Source organism: Falco biarmicus, chromosome 5, assembly GCF_023638135.1.
Source record: "Falco biarmicus isolate bFalBia1 chromosome 5, bFalBia1.pri, whole genome shotgun sequence".
Lineage (NCBI taxonomy): Eukaryota > Metazoa > Chordata > Aves > Falconiformes > Falconidae > Falco > Falco biarmicus.
Genome location: NC_079292.1, coordinates 64,002,060 through 64,018,987, shown reverse-complemented (window position 1 = coordinate 64,018,987; position 16,928 = coordinate 64,002,060). Strand labels below are relative to the sequence as shown.

General features: G+C 36.0%; 1 protein-coding gene across 3 annotated transcripts in view; it reads left to right on the top strand.

The window, feature by feature from the left end:
- The window catches only part of KDM7A (lysine demethylase 7A), a 71,855-nt gene that overhangs the window by 30,512 nt on the left and 24,415 nt on the right, over positions 1-16,928 (top strand). For all 3 annotated transcript variants that reach the window (XR_008822014.1, XM_056339849.1, XM_056339848.1), the window contains exons 3-10: positions 3,952-4,069; positions 5,319-5,479; positions 6,983-7,124; positions 7,410-7,596; positions 8,265-8,427; positions 11,827-11,914; positions 12,648-12,754; positions 15,900-15,991. Coding sequence is in view for 2 of the 3 variants with exons in the window: in XM_056339849.1 (XP_056195824.1) it covers positions 3,952-4,069; positions 5,319-5,479; positions 6,983-7,124; positions 7,410-7,596; positions 8,265-8,427; positions 11,827-11,914; positions 12,648-12,754; positions 15,900-15,991 (1,058 nt within the window). In the remaining variant the exon portion in view is untranslated. The remainder of the gene's footprint in view (positions 1-3,951; positions 4,070-5,318; positions 5,480-6,982; positions 7,125-7,409; positions 7,597-8,264; positions 8,428-11,826; positions 11,915-12,647; positions 12,755-15,899; positions 15,992-16,928) is intronic.

The window sequence follows — 16,928 nt, the reverse complement described above, 5'->3', positions numbered from 1 at the left end:
CAAACAAAAATAAATCCTTTTCTTGATTTGGAAGAGCAACAATTTTATAAGACCTTCAGTAAGCAGCCGTGTGTGTAAAATACTAAATAATTAATCCTAACATCCTAAATAATTAAAAAAACCCTAAGACTGTTTTAAAAAAATCATAAATACACTATTGAGTTTTCTCAGCTTATTGGTTCAGTGTCTTCATATTATATTTTGTTGTTTTCAAAGTTTTCTCAATGATCCGTAAGTCTGAAAATGCTGTTTGCATGAATGCTGGGAGTCAGGTCAGCCACCGGATTCTAGAATCCAGAGCTTAAGAGATCACAATGTGCAGTAAATGTTAACAGGACTGTGTTTGTCAGGAGATTACTGTATTAACCTGGTTTTACCTTCTCAAATTCTGTAAATTCCCTCCCACTTGTTTTTGGGGTTTTTTTGACTGTGGTAGTAATGCCAGTGTTTGGTCTGAGCTGACAATATGAGATGATATACCAGACCTTAGAAGTGGCATTCTAAATTTACTGTGTGCTCCTTAAAGTTTTCCAGTCTTCCTATGCTAACATTTCTCTTACCTTGGTCTCAGAGAATCACCTAGAGGACCACTTCCAAGACTCGGGGCTTCTTTGTACAGATGTACACCTCTTGATGGTCCCCATTTGAAGTCTAGTATGTGACTTCTAAGGCAAACGGACTAGTAGTGTGAGAAGGCAGGGAACAGTGTATGCCTGAAGGAGGTAAAGTTATTGGTCCATAGTTTTGAACATATAAGGAATGCAATTTAAAAATAGCTTTCTGCTTACTTTTCATGAAAACTTCCAGTATACTCCTCTCCTTTTCTTAGCCCCCCTGCAACTGTGTAGTGTACTTTCAGTGTGTGTATTTTCAGTGTTGTCACAGCAGGTTGTGCCTCAGTTCTCAGGAACAGCAAGGGTGAACACAAGTTTCTTCCACTAGTTTGGAGTGATTGAGAGGGGGAGGTGTTACATGTGCAGTTCAACATGTGTAGGGTTTTTTTGTTCATTTTGAGCATGAGGATCCATTCACTTAACTTATTTTTCTTGCAATTGTTATTGTAATGTCTTAAGGGGTTATAAAAGTTCTAGAATTAAAAAGATATGTAAGTGGAAAAAGTTCTCATTACTGTTTTCTGTTCTTCAGTGCTCTCTTACAGATGGATGATGTACATTGCCAAGTACTAAGTAAAAGAAGGACTTTTGATTTCTGATGTTTAAATGTTGGAAAGACAAAAAAGACTTTGATTTCTGATTTGTAAATGTTGGAAAGACAGAGTTTTAAAAGTTCATTCTGTGCTATAAAATCTCTTAAGCAGCTGTATCATCTTACAATTTTAATGAGCTATTATAACAGCAGTGAATTTATGAGAAACTACTCTGTTGCAAATTAGTAATAGCCACTAATTTCTTGTATTATTATTTATGACTGAGAAAATAGCTTTGAAAACTTAATAAACCTGGCTTCATTATTTATGAAGTTTTATTGTATTTGAATAGTTGGCTCATTAAGCAAGTTCTTCAGCACTGGTTTTCAGGTTAGCAAGAGAATAAACTGACATTTATAGCTATTTAAATGTCTTCTAAAGGGTACATTTTGTCATGTCTGTAGGAAACAGCTTATCAGTAGGAATAATTATGATTTACATGTAAAGACTATAAGATGTCAATTATTCTGATATAACCAACTGTGTTTTCTGGAGAAGCAGCAAGTTTTTTTTCCTTTTTAGAAACTACTTTTTTTCCCACTTCTTAAGTCCTTAGCTTCCTGTTACTGTTAGCTGTGTTTTCAGTATTGCTAGCACTTTTTCAGACTTTGGGTGCATCATGGTTACGGTAGACTTAAGAATGAGCTCTTCATAAAGTGCAAATTTGTATTTATACAGTGGTTTAGCTGGGTGTTATATTTGCATTGCAGGCTGCTTTCTATACGTGTGTAAAACACTCATTTGTGTTGACAAGAACAGGAGCTTTTCCCTTTTCTGTACTTCAGCAAATTGTAGAATCACAGAATGCTTGGGGTTGGAAGGGACCTCTGGAGATAATCTAGTCCAGCCCCCCTGCTAAAGCAGGATGTAACTAAATTTATGCTTAATTTTAGTGGTTAAATTATACATTTGGTCTCAGTAAATCTCCTTGGGGCAGTGTTCCAGTAGCAGCTATCTAATGCTTTGGAGCAGAATTTGGCTTTTTTAGGAAAAACTGAAATGCAACCTAAAAATTGCCATACCCTTAGTATGCTTCTTACAGTGGTAAATATGCTGGTGAGTAGAAAGGTGGCAAGTTCAGCACTGTTGGAGTTTCTTTCCCAGATGATGAGGCGGTAGTCCTTTTTTTCTGAGGCACCTCTTGGGAATTTAATAAGGCTTCTCAGCCTGTTGAATGTTTGAGTACAAGAGATACAGGCTTGTTTGTATAGAAAGTGCTCAAAAATGCATTTTGCTAAGAAAGAGATAGGTGATACAGCTGAGGGCTTCTTTTCAAAGCAGTAAGCTTGGGTTCTTTGTAAACGAAGATACAAAATGAGTGGTTGATGAAGATTAATTAATGAAATACCCATTATGAAATAATTTGTCATGAAATAATGAAAACTTGAAGACAGGCAGTAAGTTCACCATGATAGCATAAGGAATTTTGTCCTCTGCTTCACTGAAGACTAAAAAATTCAACTGGGGTGGCTGCTTACAGCTTACAATGTTCTAAAATACAGCCTTTCAATATATAAAGGGTGCTTGTAAGAAAGAAGACGACTTTTAGTGAGGCCTATAGTGACAGGATAAAGGGCAGTGGTTTTAAACTGAAAGAGTGTAGGCTTAGGTTGGATATACGGAAGAATTTTTTTGCAATGAGGGTGGTGAGACAGGAACAGGTTGCCCAGAGAAACTGTGCATGCCTTGTCACTGGAAGTGTTCAAGACCAGGTTGGATGGGGCTTTGAGCAACTATGTCTACTGAAGGATGTCCCTGCCCCTGCGGGGGGTTTGGACTAGGTGCTCTTGAAAAGTCCCTTCCAATCCAAACCATTCTATGATTCTATAAAAATAGTGTTGTTTTTCTCATTTGTGTATCTGTCATTTGTCATGGGGATACCAATACAACAGTTTGTATGAGAATGTCTAGTTTTTCATTTTCCTCAGCCCTTTAAGTATAGGGAACTGTTACAAATGAAATTTAATCTCTATTGAACAATCAGTTTGATTCCCAAAATTGTAATAAAACATTAATTTATCCTTTGTTCTTTATTAGTTTGTTTTAACAGCACATTAAAGCTTCAAACCACTCAGAAGTTGATTGTTTTGGGGTGCAATGCTTGTATTTATGTGTGTTGTTCTTGTATAGTAAAGGTCAAAACTGTGTAAAACATTTTATGCCTAAAACTGTTATGGAGATGCGAGCAGTTGATAAAAGAAAGGTGGCTTGGTTTTAAACAGCATATGGTAGTGAGTAATAGTAATATTATCAGACTGGATGCAGCTATGCTTGTATGGTGAGATAGCACAATGGGATTAGGTCCTGTTAATTCTGTGTTGATACATAAAATTAAGTCCATGGGTCTTGAAGAGGTACAATTCTTCTCTTAACTGGAAAAAAAAAAAAGAAAGGTCTAAGCTTTAGTAAAGTAAAGTTCTATTTCTAGTTTTGTGGCTGACTTAAGTTTGGACAGCTTTCAGGCTGCTGCTTTTTATCTGTGCTGCACTGGATATGGAGTCTTAAATCGTGTATAATGTGCTCTGAGGTTCTCACACAGAAGGAGCTATAGAAGTATAGAGGATCACTGTCAGGTGTCCTGACGATTCATTTGTGCAGATAGGTAGTGTGCCACCTGCATAAGCAATATGGTTTGTTAATCATAGTAATGTAATTGAGGCATGTCTGGCTCACTGATAGGATAACTGCTGATCTGAACCATCTGATTTAACTAATTCAAAGTTCAATCTTTCTGAAACTTGTAGTGAAGAAGAGGAGGAACTGGCACAGACATGACTACACAGAGTTGGACGATGGTTCCAAACCAGTGCAGGCAGGAACACGGACCTTTGTTAAACAGCTGCGGGCTCGCTCTTTCCCAAGGTACAGAAGCTTACTTACACATTTCAGTGGAAAAAGTAGAGAAGAGGTGTTGGCCGAGTGTGTATCAGGGGCAGTAGCATGAGTGGTTGGTTTTTGTGTTTCTTTTTTGTGCCTAAACTGTCAGAATATTCTGTCTGACAATGAATAGTCCTCAGTTCCATTACAAATAACATAGATCATTTACATGAGTGTCATGGTTTAACCCCAGTCAGAAACTAAGTACTATGCAGCTGCTGACTCACTTCATAACCCCCCACCTGCCACCACCGAGAGATGGGGAGGAGAATTGGAAAGGAACGTATAACTTGAGGACTGAGATAAGAACAGCTTAATAATTAAAATAGGAGGCAAAAAAGCCCCAAACCCAAAATTATGATAACAACAGTTATAATGAAAAGGAGGGAGAAAGGGCAAGGAATGAAATCCAAAGGGAAGGGAGAAAAAACAAGTGATACACAATACAATTGCTCACCACCCACTGATCCATGCCCAGCCAGTCCAGGCCCTGACCAACTCCCTCCAGTTTATATCCTGAGGATGATATTCTATGGTATGGATCTCTTTGCCAGGGTCAGCTGGCCTGGCTGTGTCCCCTCCTAACCTCTTGTGCCCCACCAGCCTTCTTGATGGCAAGACCTGTGAAACTGGAAAGTCATTGACTTAGTATAAATGTTACAAAGCAACAACTAAAACCATCAGTGGGCTGTTAACATTGTTCTTACACCATATCCAAAACACAGCACTGCACCAGCTGCTAAAAAGAAATTAACTCTATCCCAGCTGAAACCAGGACAGTGAACTGGTAGTCTAACCATTCTCACATGCTTTAGAGGAAAATGGAGAAACATCGTTGCACTTACACCCTGAGCTGTTTGTGATTGTGATTGACTATCTTACTGAAACATAATGACTTACAATTCTTTAAAGGAGCTTGTTGTTGTTACCAGACTGTACTTTAATGCCTTCTCTGAGAATTCCTTTTCCCCATCCTATTAAATTACTATGTTCAGTCATATAGAAAGACTATTGAGTTCCCAGGTTATGCATGGCAGTAAACATTTCCTTGCTGGTCTAGGACATTTTCATTGTTTTTTCGTTAAAAGCTTAATATAATAGTACTGAGTCCACTTCTTTTGGATTCAAATGTAGCCATTCCCATCAGTCCTCCCACAAACTGTGATATAATTTTTTTTCTAGTAGTGCTTGGCGGATACTTTTCTGCTAATATTCCATTATTTCCTTCCACCAGTGCTGATGAAGTAATTTTAAAAATGCATGGAAGCCAGTTGACACAAAGATACTTGGAGAAACATGGGTTTGATGTTCCCATTATGGTTCCTAAATTAGATGGTCTGGGGCTCAGACTTCCTCCGCCAACTTTCTCCGTTTTAGATGTGGAACGCTATGTAGGTAAGAGTCACTCTGGAGTACTTACAAATGATCCTATCTGTAAATTAAAATAAATGTTTGCATGATTGTAAGAGCTTCCAGGGTTTTAAATATATATACTAAATTGAAGACTAGCAGAGAGGAATGTTCAAGCTATGGTTTTGGTTAGGTTTTGTTGTTGGTGTGTGGTTTTTTTGTTGGTTTTTTTTTTTTTTTTTTTTTTACTTTCTCCTTTTTCATTGTGTGGTAGATACTTGGTAGGAGTACAGTGTTTGGCCTTGTCTGTATTCTTTTGATAACCTAATATAATGATGTGTGCTGAAAGGTGGCATCATAAAATGTTGATGGACAGAAAACCTACTGACTATAGGAAATACGTAGTGTATGGAATGTTGTTACCATTATGATGATTAGAAAAGTAATGTGTTCTGCTTTAAAGTGCAATTATAATATTGTTACTTCCAGATCTTTTCATTTGTAATACTGCCTCTTCAGATTTAGAGAGACTTGATCTTCTAATTCTCATACATATATTTTGACCTGCCAGGTTCTCTAGTTTAGGGAAGAAATTGGAATGTCACAGATTTACCTTTCTGTTATTGAAGAAAACTGTATAAGTACTATTCTAACTGGAATTTTATCAAGATGATACTAACTTGTAATTTTAGAGTAATCACATTTATAATGTACATCTAGATAAGTTTCAGCGTTCCACAATTAATTGTCAAATTGTCGAACCGTTGTATAACTAAATGGATGTAAAACAATTATTACAATGTTGCTGTTAATCCTTTCTCTCGGCTAAAGGTTGCTTCTTGCTTGTGTAGTTCTGCAATGTATCATTTAAATATCACATCTTTTACAACCAATCCTTGTTGTCTTCAGATCTGAAGGACACTCATGACCATTCAATGAAGCTACTGTGCTATAAAGTTAACACGTATATATTAGGGGGGTAGGGATGGGCTTGTAAAATGTTTACAAAGGAATACCTGCACAGTTTTTAATGTTAATAACTTACAATTATGGCACAAGTTTAGTCCAGTTTGCTAATAATTACAAGCTGTGAGCAATAGGATTTATTATTTGTGAAGAATTCTCAGTGGTCCTTCTGTTAAATATTCAAGTGCTGTAGCGATGATTAATAGGAAGAGTGAGGAATAGATCTTCCTTAATAACTTTCTCTATGCTAGTCTTTCCAACTGAAGCTACACACTCCATTTTTTTTAAACCATTTGCAGTCATTCTGTACTGCTCTTTTTCTTTTTGGTTAACCACAGGAAAGAGGATTTATTTTTAGTGTTTTCAGTTCTGTCCTTAGCTGATTATAGCAATTAAAGTTAGACCTAATAAAAAGTTCATTTATACTGATCTGTCCCTGTTCCAAGAGAATACTGATGGTAGTGGAGTTTTTGAGCATAAATGTTTTGATAAGGGTAGGAAAAAAGTTAAATTTCTCTTAAATACCTTAATTGGCTGGTTTTATCTGTGATAGGTTTAAGAAAATCATCCTATTTTTCGCAGGTGGCGACAAAGTGATAGATGTAATAGATGTAGCAAGACAAGCAGACAGTAAAATGAAGCTCCATAATTATATTAAATATTTCACAAATCCTGACCGACCAAAAGTATTGAATGTGATCAGCCTGGAATTCTCGGACACAAAGTGAGTATTGATTTCAATTCCTTAAATGTAGGAAGTGGTTTTTACTAAGCTGAACAATATTTGTAGGAACATAATGTCTGTAGCGGGAAAGATAGGAGACTGTGTATTTTATATAGACAGCTACTGTGATGTAAAGTGGGTATAAAACATTTTTATTAATTCATAAATAATAACTTTGTAGGAAACAAATTTAAAGCTGTCATTTAAAAAGAGGTGTGCTTACTCATGATAATGGTTATTTTCTTGTGTGTTTGTGTTTGGTTTTGGTTTTTTTTTTTTATAAAGGATGTCTGAATTAGTGGAAGTACCAGATATTGCCAGAAAGCTTTCATGGGTGGAAAATTATTGGCCAGATGATTCCGTCTTCCCTAAGCCTTTTGTTCAGAAGTATTGTTTGATGGGTGTCCAGGACAGCTATACCGATTTTCATATCGATTTTGGAGGAACGTCAGTTTGGTACCATGTTCTCTGGGTATGAAGGCTTCTTGATTTATGACTATGCAAAACAAAGTTTATTCAGTGTGCTGCCTTCTTCCGTGGCATTATCACCTGTATGGCATTCTGTGTTTAAAAAGCTGGGGGAAGAACTTGAAAGTCGATTACTGATTGTTGGTGTTGCATTTTTATGCTTTTATTTTAGCATGCTGTTGGTAACTTCTAGACTATAATTGATTGGCTGATCATTTTAGTAGACTGGTAGGTGATATAGTGATGTTTTAGTATGGAAAAAAATGAATGAATGAAAATCGTTGACAGACTCAACTTTTTTATTCTCACAAACTTTGACCATATATACATCATAGAAGAGGCAATTTGATTTTATATTTTCTCATTTGGCATGTGTGCACGTATCCATAAATTGTTTATAAAAGTTGGAATTTTTTATGCTCCAGTGAAAAGTTCTGGTTGTTTGGTTTGTTTCTTTTACATCACAAGACACCAACAGGTTCGTGTACTGTTGACTAAGCTTTTGGTGGATTACAACTGTGAAATACTTGGGGCTGGGAAGCCCTAACATTCCACAGTGCACGTATGGAATTCTTAGCATTTAGATTCATCTGTTACTTCATTAGGAGTGGCTCAGAGGTTGTAGTATGCCTACAGGAGGGCATTCATTTATTTGATTTTTTCGTTTAATAGGGTGAGAAGATATTCTATTTGATCAAGCCCACGGATGAAAATTTGGCTCTGTATGAGTCTTGGAGTTCCTCTGTAACCCAGAGTGAAGTATATTTTGGGGACAAAGTTGACAAATGTTACAAATGTGTTGTGAAGCAAGGACACACTTTATTTGTTCCAACAGGTAAGATTTTTACCCTTACTACTAGGACTTAAGATGCTTAATTACCAGGAGTTAAGGGTATCCTAAAATGATTGTGTTACCAGCATTTGGTTTCTTCTAAAGTTTTGGATAAAAGAGAATAATAAATTCAGAAATTTACATTTTTTTCAAAACTAGTACTTAGCTTTTTAGATTGCCTGGCAGTAATACCAGTTATTAGGGAAAGAAAGGGTGTTTGTTAAACAGTTTTAAGATAACAAATAAAAACTTAATTTGGATATCAGGGAAATAGTTCCAATTCATAGAACACGCATTTTTCACCATTTGATAGAGATCCAGACTGAATTCTTATCTTAATTGTATAATACAGCTTTGTTTTTACAGCTTTTGAATATTGTAAGACCTATTAGGCAAAATTATTACAAGAACATGTAAACTTCTTATGCTGTAGGCTAGAGGATATAAAATAAGTTGGGTGGTTTTTTTTTTGTTTTTCTTTTTTTTCCTTTTTTGTCTTCTGTCAGCAGGAACATCTAAACTGGGTGGAGCCAGTGGAGACTCTGAATCAAAATGAAAGTGTCCCTAAATAAAGCTGAAGAATACATAATTTAATTCAAATGTTAATTCCTTTTATTAAAAATAAAAGGATACCTGTATATATGGTTTATGAAACTGTAGAGTTCATAAATGCATTTCAGCAGCTTCCTTTAAAAATGATGCAGAGGCATGGTCTTTTCTGGTTTTCTTTAACATTTCTTTTAACTGTCACCTAATAGCATCTGATAACTTACAGGACATTTTTAAGAAAAAGAAACACCAAAACAATTAAACCCACAAAAATCCTCCAAACAAAGCACACCACCCCCACACCTCCAAACTCCCAAATACCATAAACTTTGAAGTCTTTAATAAACAAAGCATATTTTGCCAATGAAGGGAGTGCCAGTTAGTTTCTTGTATTTTCACTTATCCAGCTCATCCATATAAATACTTTTTACTATTTTATTACTAAAGATTTGTACGGGTACTAGCTTCCTTTTTTTGGGGGGGAGGAAGCTTTAAATACATGGAGAAAGAAAAGGGTGCACAGTACTGCTTCTGGAATAGGCCTCAAAGAAATATGGTCAGTACCTTAATCTGTCCTATGTAACTATAACTTCCTAGTTAGACTACTACATTTTTCGTGTAGCTCTGTTCTCTATTTGTGGGGTTTGGTGTTTACTGTTCTAGTTCATGGCTTGTGAAGAAAAAATACTACATGGTGAGGAGCTATATTTGCACTAAACATTCCTGAACATCCAGAGCTTTTAAAAAACATGTGTTTTTGGCAAGAGATTACATTAATTTTCCATTTATCTAAGTGTGAAGTCATACATCTATGAACAAAGAATGCAGAATTACAGAACGAAGAACTTCAATGTGACCCACAGATCTCTGAAAATAGTTCCTGCTTCCCAAGTAATCAGATGAATCTGGGCTTTCACTACAATGTCACCCAAAAGAAAAGTATTATAACATTTTCTAATGTATATGTGTATTTGTCTGTGTGTACATATACATGTGTATATGTACACACACATAAATATTTATATATGTATGTTGGAGTATAGTGTAAGAACCAATAAATTAAACTAAGTTTCAAGACAGGCGTTTAAAAAATGGGTAATTCTGTAAGACAAATTAAAGGCTTTAAAAAAACCCTTGTATCTACTGAAAATCACTTTTGCTGTTCCTGCTTGCGCTGATGCTAGTGCATGTAATAATTATTTTATGATCTCTGAAATACATTCAGAGTAGATTTCTGATTTAAAATCAGTCTTGCATGTAGATGAATAGCACCTACTGGGAGGCTCTTGAGAGTTATTTAAATATTATTCAAGATACTCTGTGTGGTCTACACCAACTTTTTGCCTTGTTACATAGATCTTGATTAAAACTACAGCATAAAAATAGCAAGTAGGAATGTAAAAAAATTAAATCCTTTAGTTGATGCAGGTATGCCATAAAAATCCTTGGTGTTTAAGCAATAGTGATGAGGTTTTGTTGTCAGTTTTGTCAGTGTCTGGGGATATGTCTGTTTAAAGGATTGAAATACATACGTTCTTTGGAGAGTCAGAGGTATTAATCTACTGTGATGATGGTAAGAGTGTGAAAAACTGAAACCATATTGACAAGTGCAAAGTGCAGCTGGTAATACAAGGCAATCTTCATTGCACAGAACTTCTCAAAGAACAGAAGTAAAACTGAACAATGTATAAAATTAAAAACCCTTTATACTGCATGCAGCATCGTATTATACATTCTCTCATATACCATTGTGTAGCTTCCCTCCAAGTAGGCATGTTGCTTAGTCAGCATAGTTGCTAGGTTTCGGATCTTTTAACATGTGTTACCACAAAAACTCACTCAAACTGGTTGTTCTTAACTGAATTAGGGCATGGATTTAATGGTAGTTTGCAATACATATTTTTTTATGATTTGGTCTGATCTTGCTTCAAGCTGGGGAGCTTCCTGTGTTTGTACCTCTTGCCCTACGTTCAGTCAAACTATGAAGTAATCTGCAAATGTATGGTCAACTCATCTTTTTTTAAAAGATCATCTGTATGCATGCAAAACAAGAAAAAAAAATCTTGAAAGAAGAAACTCTGTAGTCTAATTATGTTAAGGCTGCACGATATAAGCTTCCCAATTAAAAACAGTTACCTTTAAAGTTAATAGCTTAAGTTCTTTTGTGTACTTACTTGAAATTATCCAGTAGTAACCAGTTAATTGATAGCATAATGTTGGCTGTGCTTTGCCATAACGAATAGTGGAATTCACAAGGACAATATTTCAATTATGTGACAAATTTATATAGTCAGAGTGCCTAGACCAGGTTTTAAACAGATGATAATTTGGCTGGAATTAGGATGACTGTGTTTAGGGTAATTTATGGAACATATCTGAATTCTTATTTGAGTAACTTCGGTATTGTTAACTGACTTTTATGTTGTGCAAACAGCTCAGTTACTGTAAGCAACGTGTAAGTATTGAAAGGATTATAATTTCTGGTTTATGACATAACTTTTGTTCAATATATTTTTCCTTTCCTGACTAACTTATTTTTGTTCATTGGAGGGAAAACTTTTGGGAATTTTTACTTGAAAAATAACTAGCAATCTTACATCCAGCCCACCCTCTCCCACTCACCCCCCACCATGAAAAATGTCTTAGCTTCCTCAGAAAACTATAGTTGCACTAGATTTCTTAAACACTGTAATGTTCATGTTGTTAAAATTTAGATTACTTGTTTCTAGCACAGAATAAAAATTTGTTTGCTTTTTTGTTTCTGGGTACAGCATTTTTACTTATATAAGTATTTAAAAACAATCTTAGAATAATTTATATGTATGTATTAAGTTTCCGAATCTGTCATTTCAGGCTGGATTCATGCTGTGCTCACATCTCAGGATTGTATGGCTTTTGGAGGAAACTTTTTGCACAACCTCAATATTGGCATGCAGCTCAGGTTAGTCTCAGCTCTTCCTATACCTTTTCCTCGGTTAAGTAGGATATTCTTCAATAGATATTTTTCTTCATGCTCTTAACCAGGATCAAATCAGTACAGGCTCTCAAATAGACAATAGTGGCATTTTCAATTAGAATGCATCAAGCACATACTCTTACTTCACTTCTGCAAAGTTTGTTTCAAAAGCAAAATGAAGGGTATGCAAGAATTTAAATGAATTGGGGGGGAAAAACCCCACAAAAAAACTCCCCTTGGAGATTAGTATAAGTGACTAAAACAAAACTAAGCAAGCCCAGGTGTGCAACACTTGAGTTTTGAAATGAGCCTCCTCAAGTCAGCATTGCTCTAAGGGCAGCTGTATTTAGTTTTTGTCCAAGATGTGGAGCTGTCTTCTAAACATATTGTTTTTATTTATTACAGTGGAATCCTGATAAAATTCCATCTGTTAAAAGATCACACATTGGGTTTGTATCCTAGTTTTATGAAGTCCAACTTTATTCTTAGAAGTGCCGCAGTCAAACTTGATAAGGTCAGAGCCTGGATGAGACCAGAGTTCAGTCTTGTCTGTGGTCTTGTTGGGATTTAACTATGTGGTACTTGACTTCTTTTATTTATCATGGCCATGGTTATGTTATTTTATTTTGGACATTGTGTAAATTTGAATGATTACGTAGTTGAATAATGAATGTCACAATTAAAACATTAATGTTGTGTAATATTTCTATTTAATCAGGTGTTATGAAATGGAGAAGAGGCTAAAAACCCCAGATCTTTTCAAATTCCCTTTCTTTGAAGCCATCTGTTGGTTTGTCGCCAAAAACTTACTGGAAACATTGAAAGGTAATCCTTGTTTTATTTTAAGAGATACACATGTATCTGCTTTCATTTATTTATTTTTTCTCTTCATTGATAATGGAGAAAATTTATACTGCTGTTGTATGAACAGATGAAATTTTTTAAGCTGGAAAACTAGACTTGAATTCCTATTCCTTTTTTTTTTTTTTTCTTTCAAATGTCACATTATTCTTTTAACTAAATTTTAGTGAATACTACACTATGACAGTTCTAGATCCAGCAATTTTTGGTTTTAGTAAATGATCTTTCTGAAAACTACTTCAGTGATCAAAGGCTTTTAGGGTGACTTGCACTGTGGAAATCTTGGTGCACTTGGTGGTGCATGTAACCAGCACTTTGTAGCATGCTGCTGGAACCTTTGAACTATTTTATTAGTGATTTTCATCCAGTGCTGGTAATGGTCAATGAAAACATTCTAGATCATCAAGACAGAGTATCTGAGATTTTGGCACAGTGCAATTATACTGCCAGTCAAACAGGATTAATTTGCCATTATCTGTCAAGACCTTGTTAAGGAAAACAGAAAGCTTACTTCAGTGACATCAGTTTTTCATTCAGGTTTCTTCTTTATCATTTAAATCTTTAAGTACCCTTTGATAGCGTTTCTCTCATTTCAGCAAATGACTCCTTATATGATCCCACTAACTTGTACCTGTGGGTTTCTTGTTGTGGCTTCACAGCTGAATGAAGAGGTTTTCTTGCACTTCTACAATTTTCTCTGACCTTTTCAGTCAAAACACCTGTTGTGTTCTGCTCTTTGTGGTAAAGGGAAAGGTGTCTGTGAGGGCTTTTGTAGAAAAGGTGCATCAGTTCCTATAAGCTGTGTTAAATCATTTATATCAGTGCTTATCAATAGACATCTCAACAGCCTGATGTTCTTGACAGCTGCTGGTCCTTTCCAAACTCCTCATCTAGTCCTGTAATTCCTCTATCTGTACCCACGTATAATTGAGCTTGAGAAAAGTGCCTGTCTGACTTCACCTTCTTTTCCTCGAGTATATTGCCCTCTGCCTGCTCTGTTTAATCTTAATAGTAAATGTCATATTCCAAATGATGTATTTCAACAGAGAGAAATCAACTTGCAGAGGAGGCTGCTGAATTCAGCTCCAGCTTCTCAAGAGATCAGAATCTCATGTAACCTTTTTCTAATAGGGAAACAGTCACAGTTACTGAAAATTATCTATTCTCCTTTCAGCAGATTAAGGCATTGAACAACCCTTGTTTCCAAACAAGCGTTGAAAGTTTTAGAAACCTAAAGCAACTCGGAAATCTTAACAAGCAGAACAAACTTGCAAAAATTTTTTCCTTTAAAAAAAAAAAAAAAAAAAGAGTATTTTCTTCTTGAAAGCTTACTTTGTTTGGTCTCACTTCTGTGTATCTAAAACTTACAAACTCATCAGAACACAATAGGAGCTGTATTTCTACTGGAAAAGCAGTGGGATATACGTTTCTATATTATCTAGCTAAATACTAATAGTTTCCAGTGTCTGTTTCCTCGACTCTTCCCTCTCCCCTTTTTATACCATGACTCCTTGAGTACATAGACTAGGAGCTTCTTGGGACTTGTGTCATAGAGGATGAGTATGAAGCTTATTCTCATTTTATTTTTAATCTATGGCTTAGCAGATATTTTGTTGCAGAGCAATGCTATAATCTATGAATTTATCATAAAAAGTAAAAATTGAAGTTTCCATGACTAGAGTGAAGATTTTGTTGGGCTTTGGCATCAAGACAGACTCATGTGAATTAGGTGTTTACTAGTAAGAATCTGTTGTTTAATAAATAAGGGGTGATACCAGTTTGGTTATGAAAGGTATGGTGATGACCAACTTGTAAAACATTGAGTGGATGGTGGTTAGCAGTACTTTGTGTGAAATTCAGGTCAGTAAGCAAAATCAGCACAATGTGTTTTTCTGGTTATTTTTATAAAATGATAACAAGGTCATAAACATTTTGACTTTGTCTTTTCATTGGCAAGAAGTGTTTTATGATACTTTTAAGTGCTGTGGCATTCACCTAAGCTGTTTTTCTTCATAGTTCTTGGGGCTTCAGATTAGGTAACTTATTCATCTGATACTCGTTAATTTTTATTACTGTTATGCCATGCAGTCTTTTCTATTGCAACTGAAAAATCCAGCCTGTGGTGCTGCATTGTATTCTCAAAATTCTATCAACTGAGTCAGCTAGTGGGCAGGAAGACTTCTGCTGCAACTCAAAGGCCTGCCACTCCTCGTACCCTTTAACAAGTAGGAGGCATCTTTGAGGGAAGAACAGCTGTTTAGTAACAAACTTCCCTTTTTCTGCCAGCAGACTAATACATTATCCATCAGAATATGGTTTATTAGTGTATTCTTTTAAGGGAATAAAATGAGCCGAATATCCCTAGTATTGGTCAGTTTGCTGTTGACAAGTGGAAATATTTGTCAGGAACATGGAGAGAGATTGCAGTCTACTTTTGACTGTTTATGGAGTGTTTGTCTTTTTCCTTCTCTTTTTCCCCATGAAGGAAAAGAGAAAATTGAAAAGGAATTGGAGTCCCTTGGGAGCACCAGCTTTCTTAAGAAGAGCAGCTTCTGTAGCAGAGTGATTTCCACCCCTTGCTCCCTTTGATTTTTGGGAGGAAAAATGATGTCAACTGCATGAGGGAGAACTGTGATAATTGGAAGGGTGTCAGAAAATATTTGGGGAGTGGAAGTGTGCCACTGAACCATTTGCTGTATGTATGGGAATAAGCAATAGGAATTGTAATTTAGAGCTACATCCCACATCCTTCTGGTTCCCTTTGACTAAAATATTTCTGAATGAAGTAAAAGTGATTTCTTTTTTCAAAGGTGTTTTCTCTTGTTCTGTACTTGAGATCTGTTTTGGTCTAATTGACCTTTACTATGTTGTAAATTATCTCCAATTCATGCAAGAATAAGTCAAAAAGGAAAGGAAGATTTTGCATAGCATCACTTCAGTGTTGGGCTGGGTTGTTTTGTTACGGTATGCACACAAATACAGGATGTCGTGTTTCATTTGCTTGCACAATTTATCCTTTTTTGTGCAACGTTATTGGCTGAAAGGTAGGTATCATTCTATTGTTTTCACTGTTAATGTGGTTCTAAATTGGTGTCTGTATCCTTTTTAGAACTGAGGGAAGATGGTTTCCAGCCTCCAAGCTATTTAGTACAAGGAGTGAAGGCTTTACTTACTGCTTTAAAATTATGGATGAAAAAAGAAGTAAGTATAAGTGATGTTGTTTGCTATTTTGGTGAGCTCTAGTTTGATTTAGAAGTAAGTGAAGGTCCTATCCCCTTTTGAAGTTTAAGATTATTTTCATCCATTAATGAGTACTGAAAGACTCTGTGGTGATTATATACTGCTGATCTGGAGAAGAAGCATCATGACAATTTTGTATTCCATGATGCTAATAAAGTCTTTTTAGACCAATTAATAATAAGCTTTGTATTTTAGCTGATAGAAGTAGAATCTTGCTTCACCTCAGGATGGAATAAGAATGCTAGAGGATAAGCAGATAGTGTGGGGCTTTTTTCTAACAAATCTGGCTTTATAATTGATTCATTCTAGTCTGAGGCAATGGAGGGATGGAATGCCCTGATACTTAGCATTTTCCAATAACGTCAGTACTTTGGAGAACACATTTCAGGTATGCCTGTCTTGCTGAAGAGTTAGTTTAGATTCAGATGAGGACATTAACTTCAGTTGAATACCATCCCTGTTGAACATTGGCTGACTCTTGTAAAATCATTAATATCTTGTCTATGCTGGCTTTGCTGGTGCTCCACTCTCCAGGAAAGCTTATTTGTTTTGGCACAGCACTGGGTCTGGCCTAACTCCATGTGTTTTATCATGTGCCTTGAGCTAATCAGTCCTCTTGGAACCGGTGCTTCTGGGAAGTGCTGTTCACTGACAGGCAGTTTGGTTCTGACTGAGCTTATTAATTCTAGGTTTTTTCTGGCCATGCTGACTTGAACTGGCTCTTGGGGATCTCATTTGGTCTTTCTGCACAGAAGTTCTCCTTGTAAGAGAACTTACTATACAACAGGTACGATATTTGCACAGTGCTGCATCCAGCGTAATGAGCTTTGAGGAACTGAACACCAAGTGCAAACGCAGAGGTGGTTACTTTGTGTGGAAGCTGCAGGAGTCCAGCCTG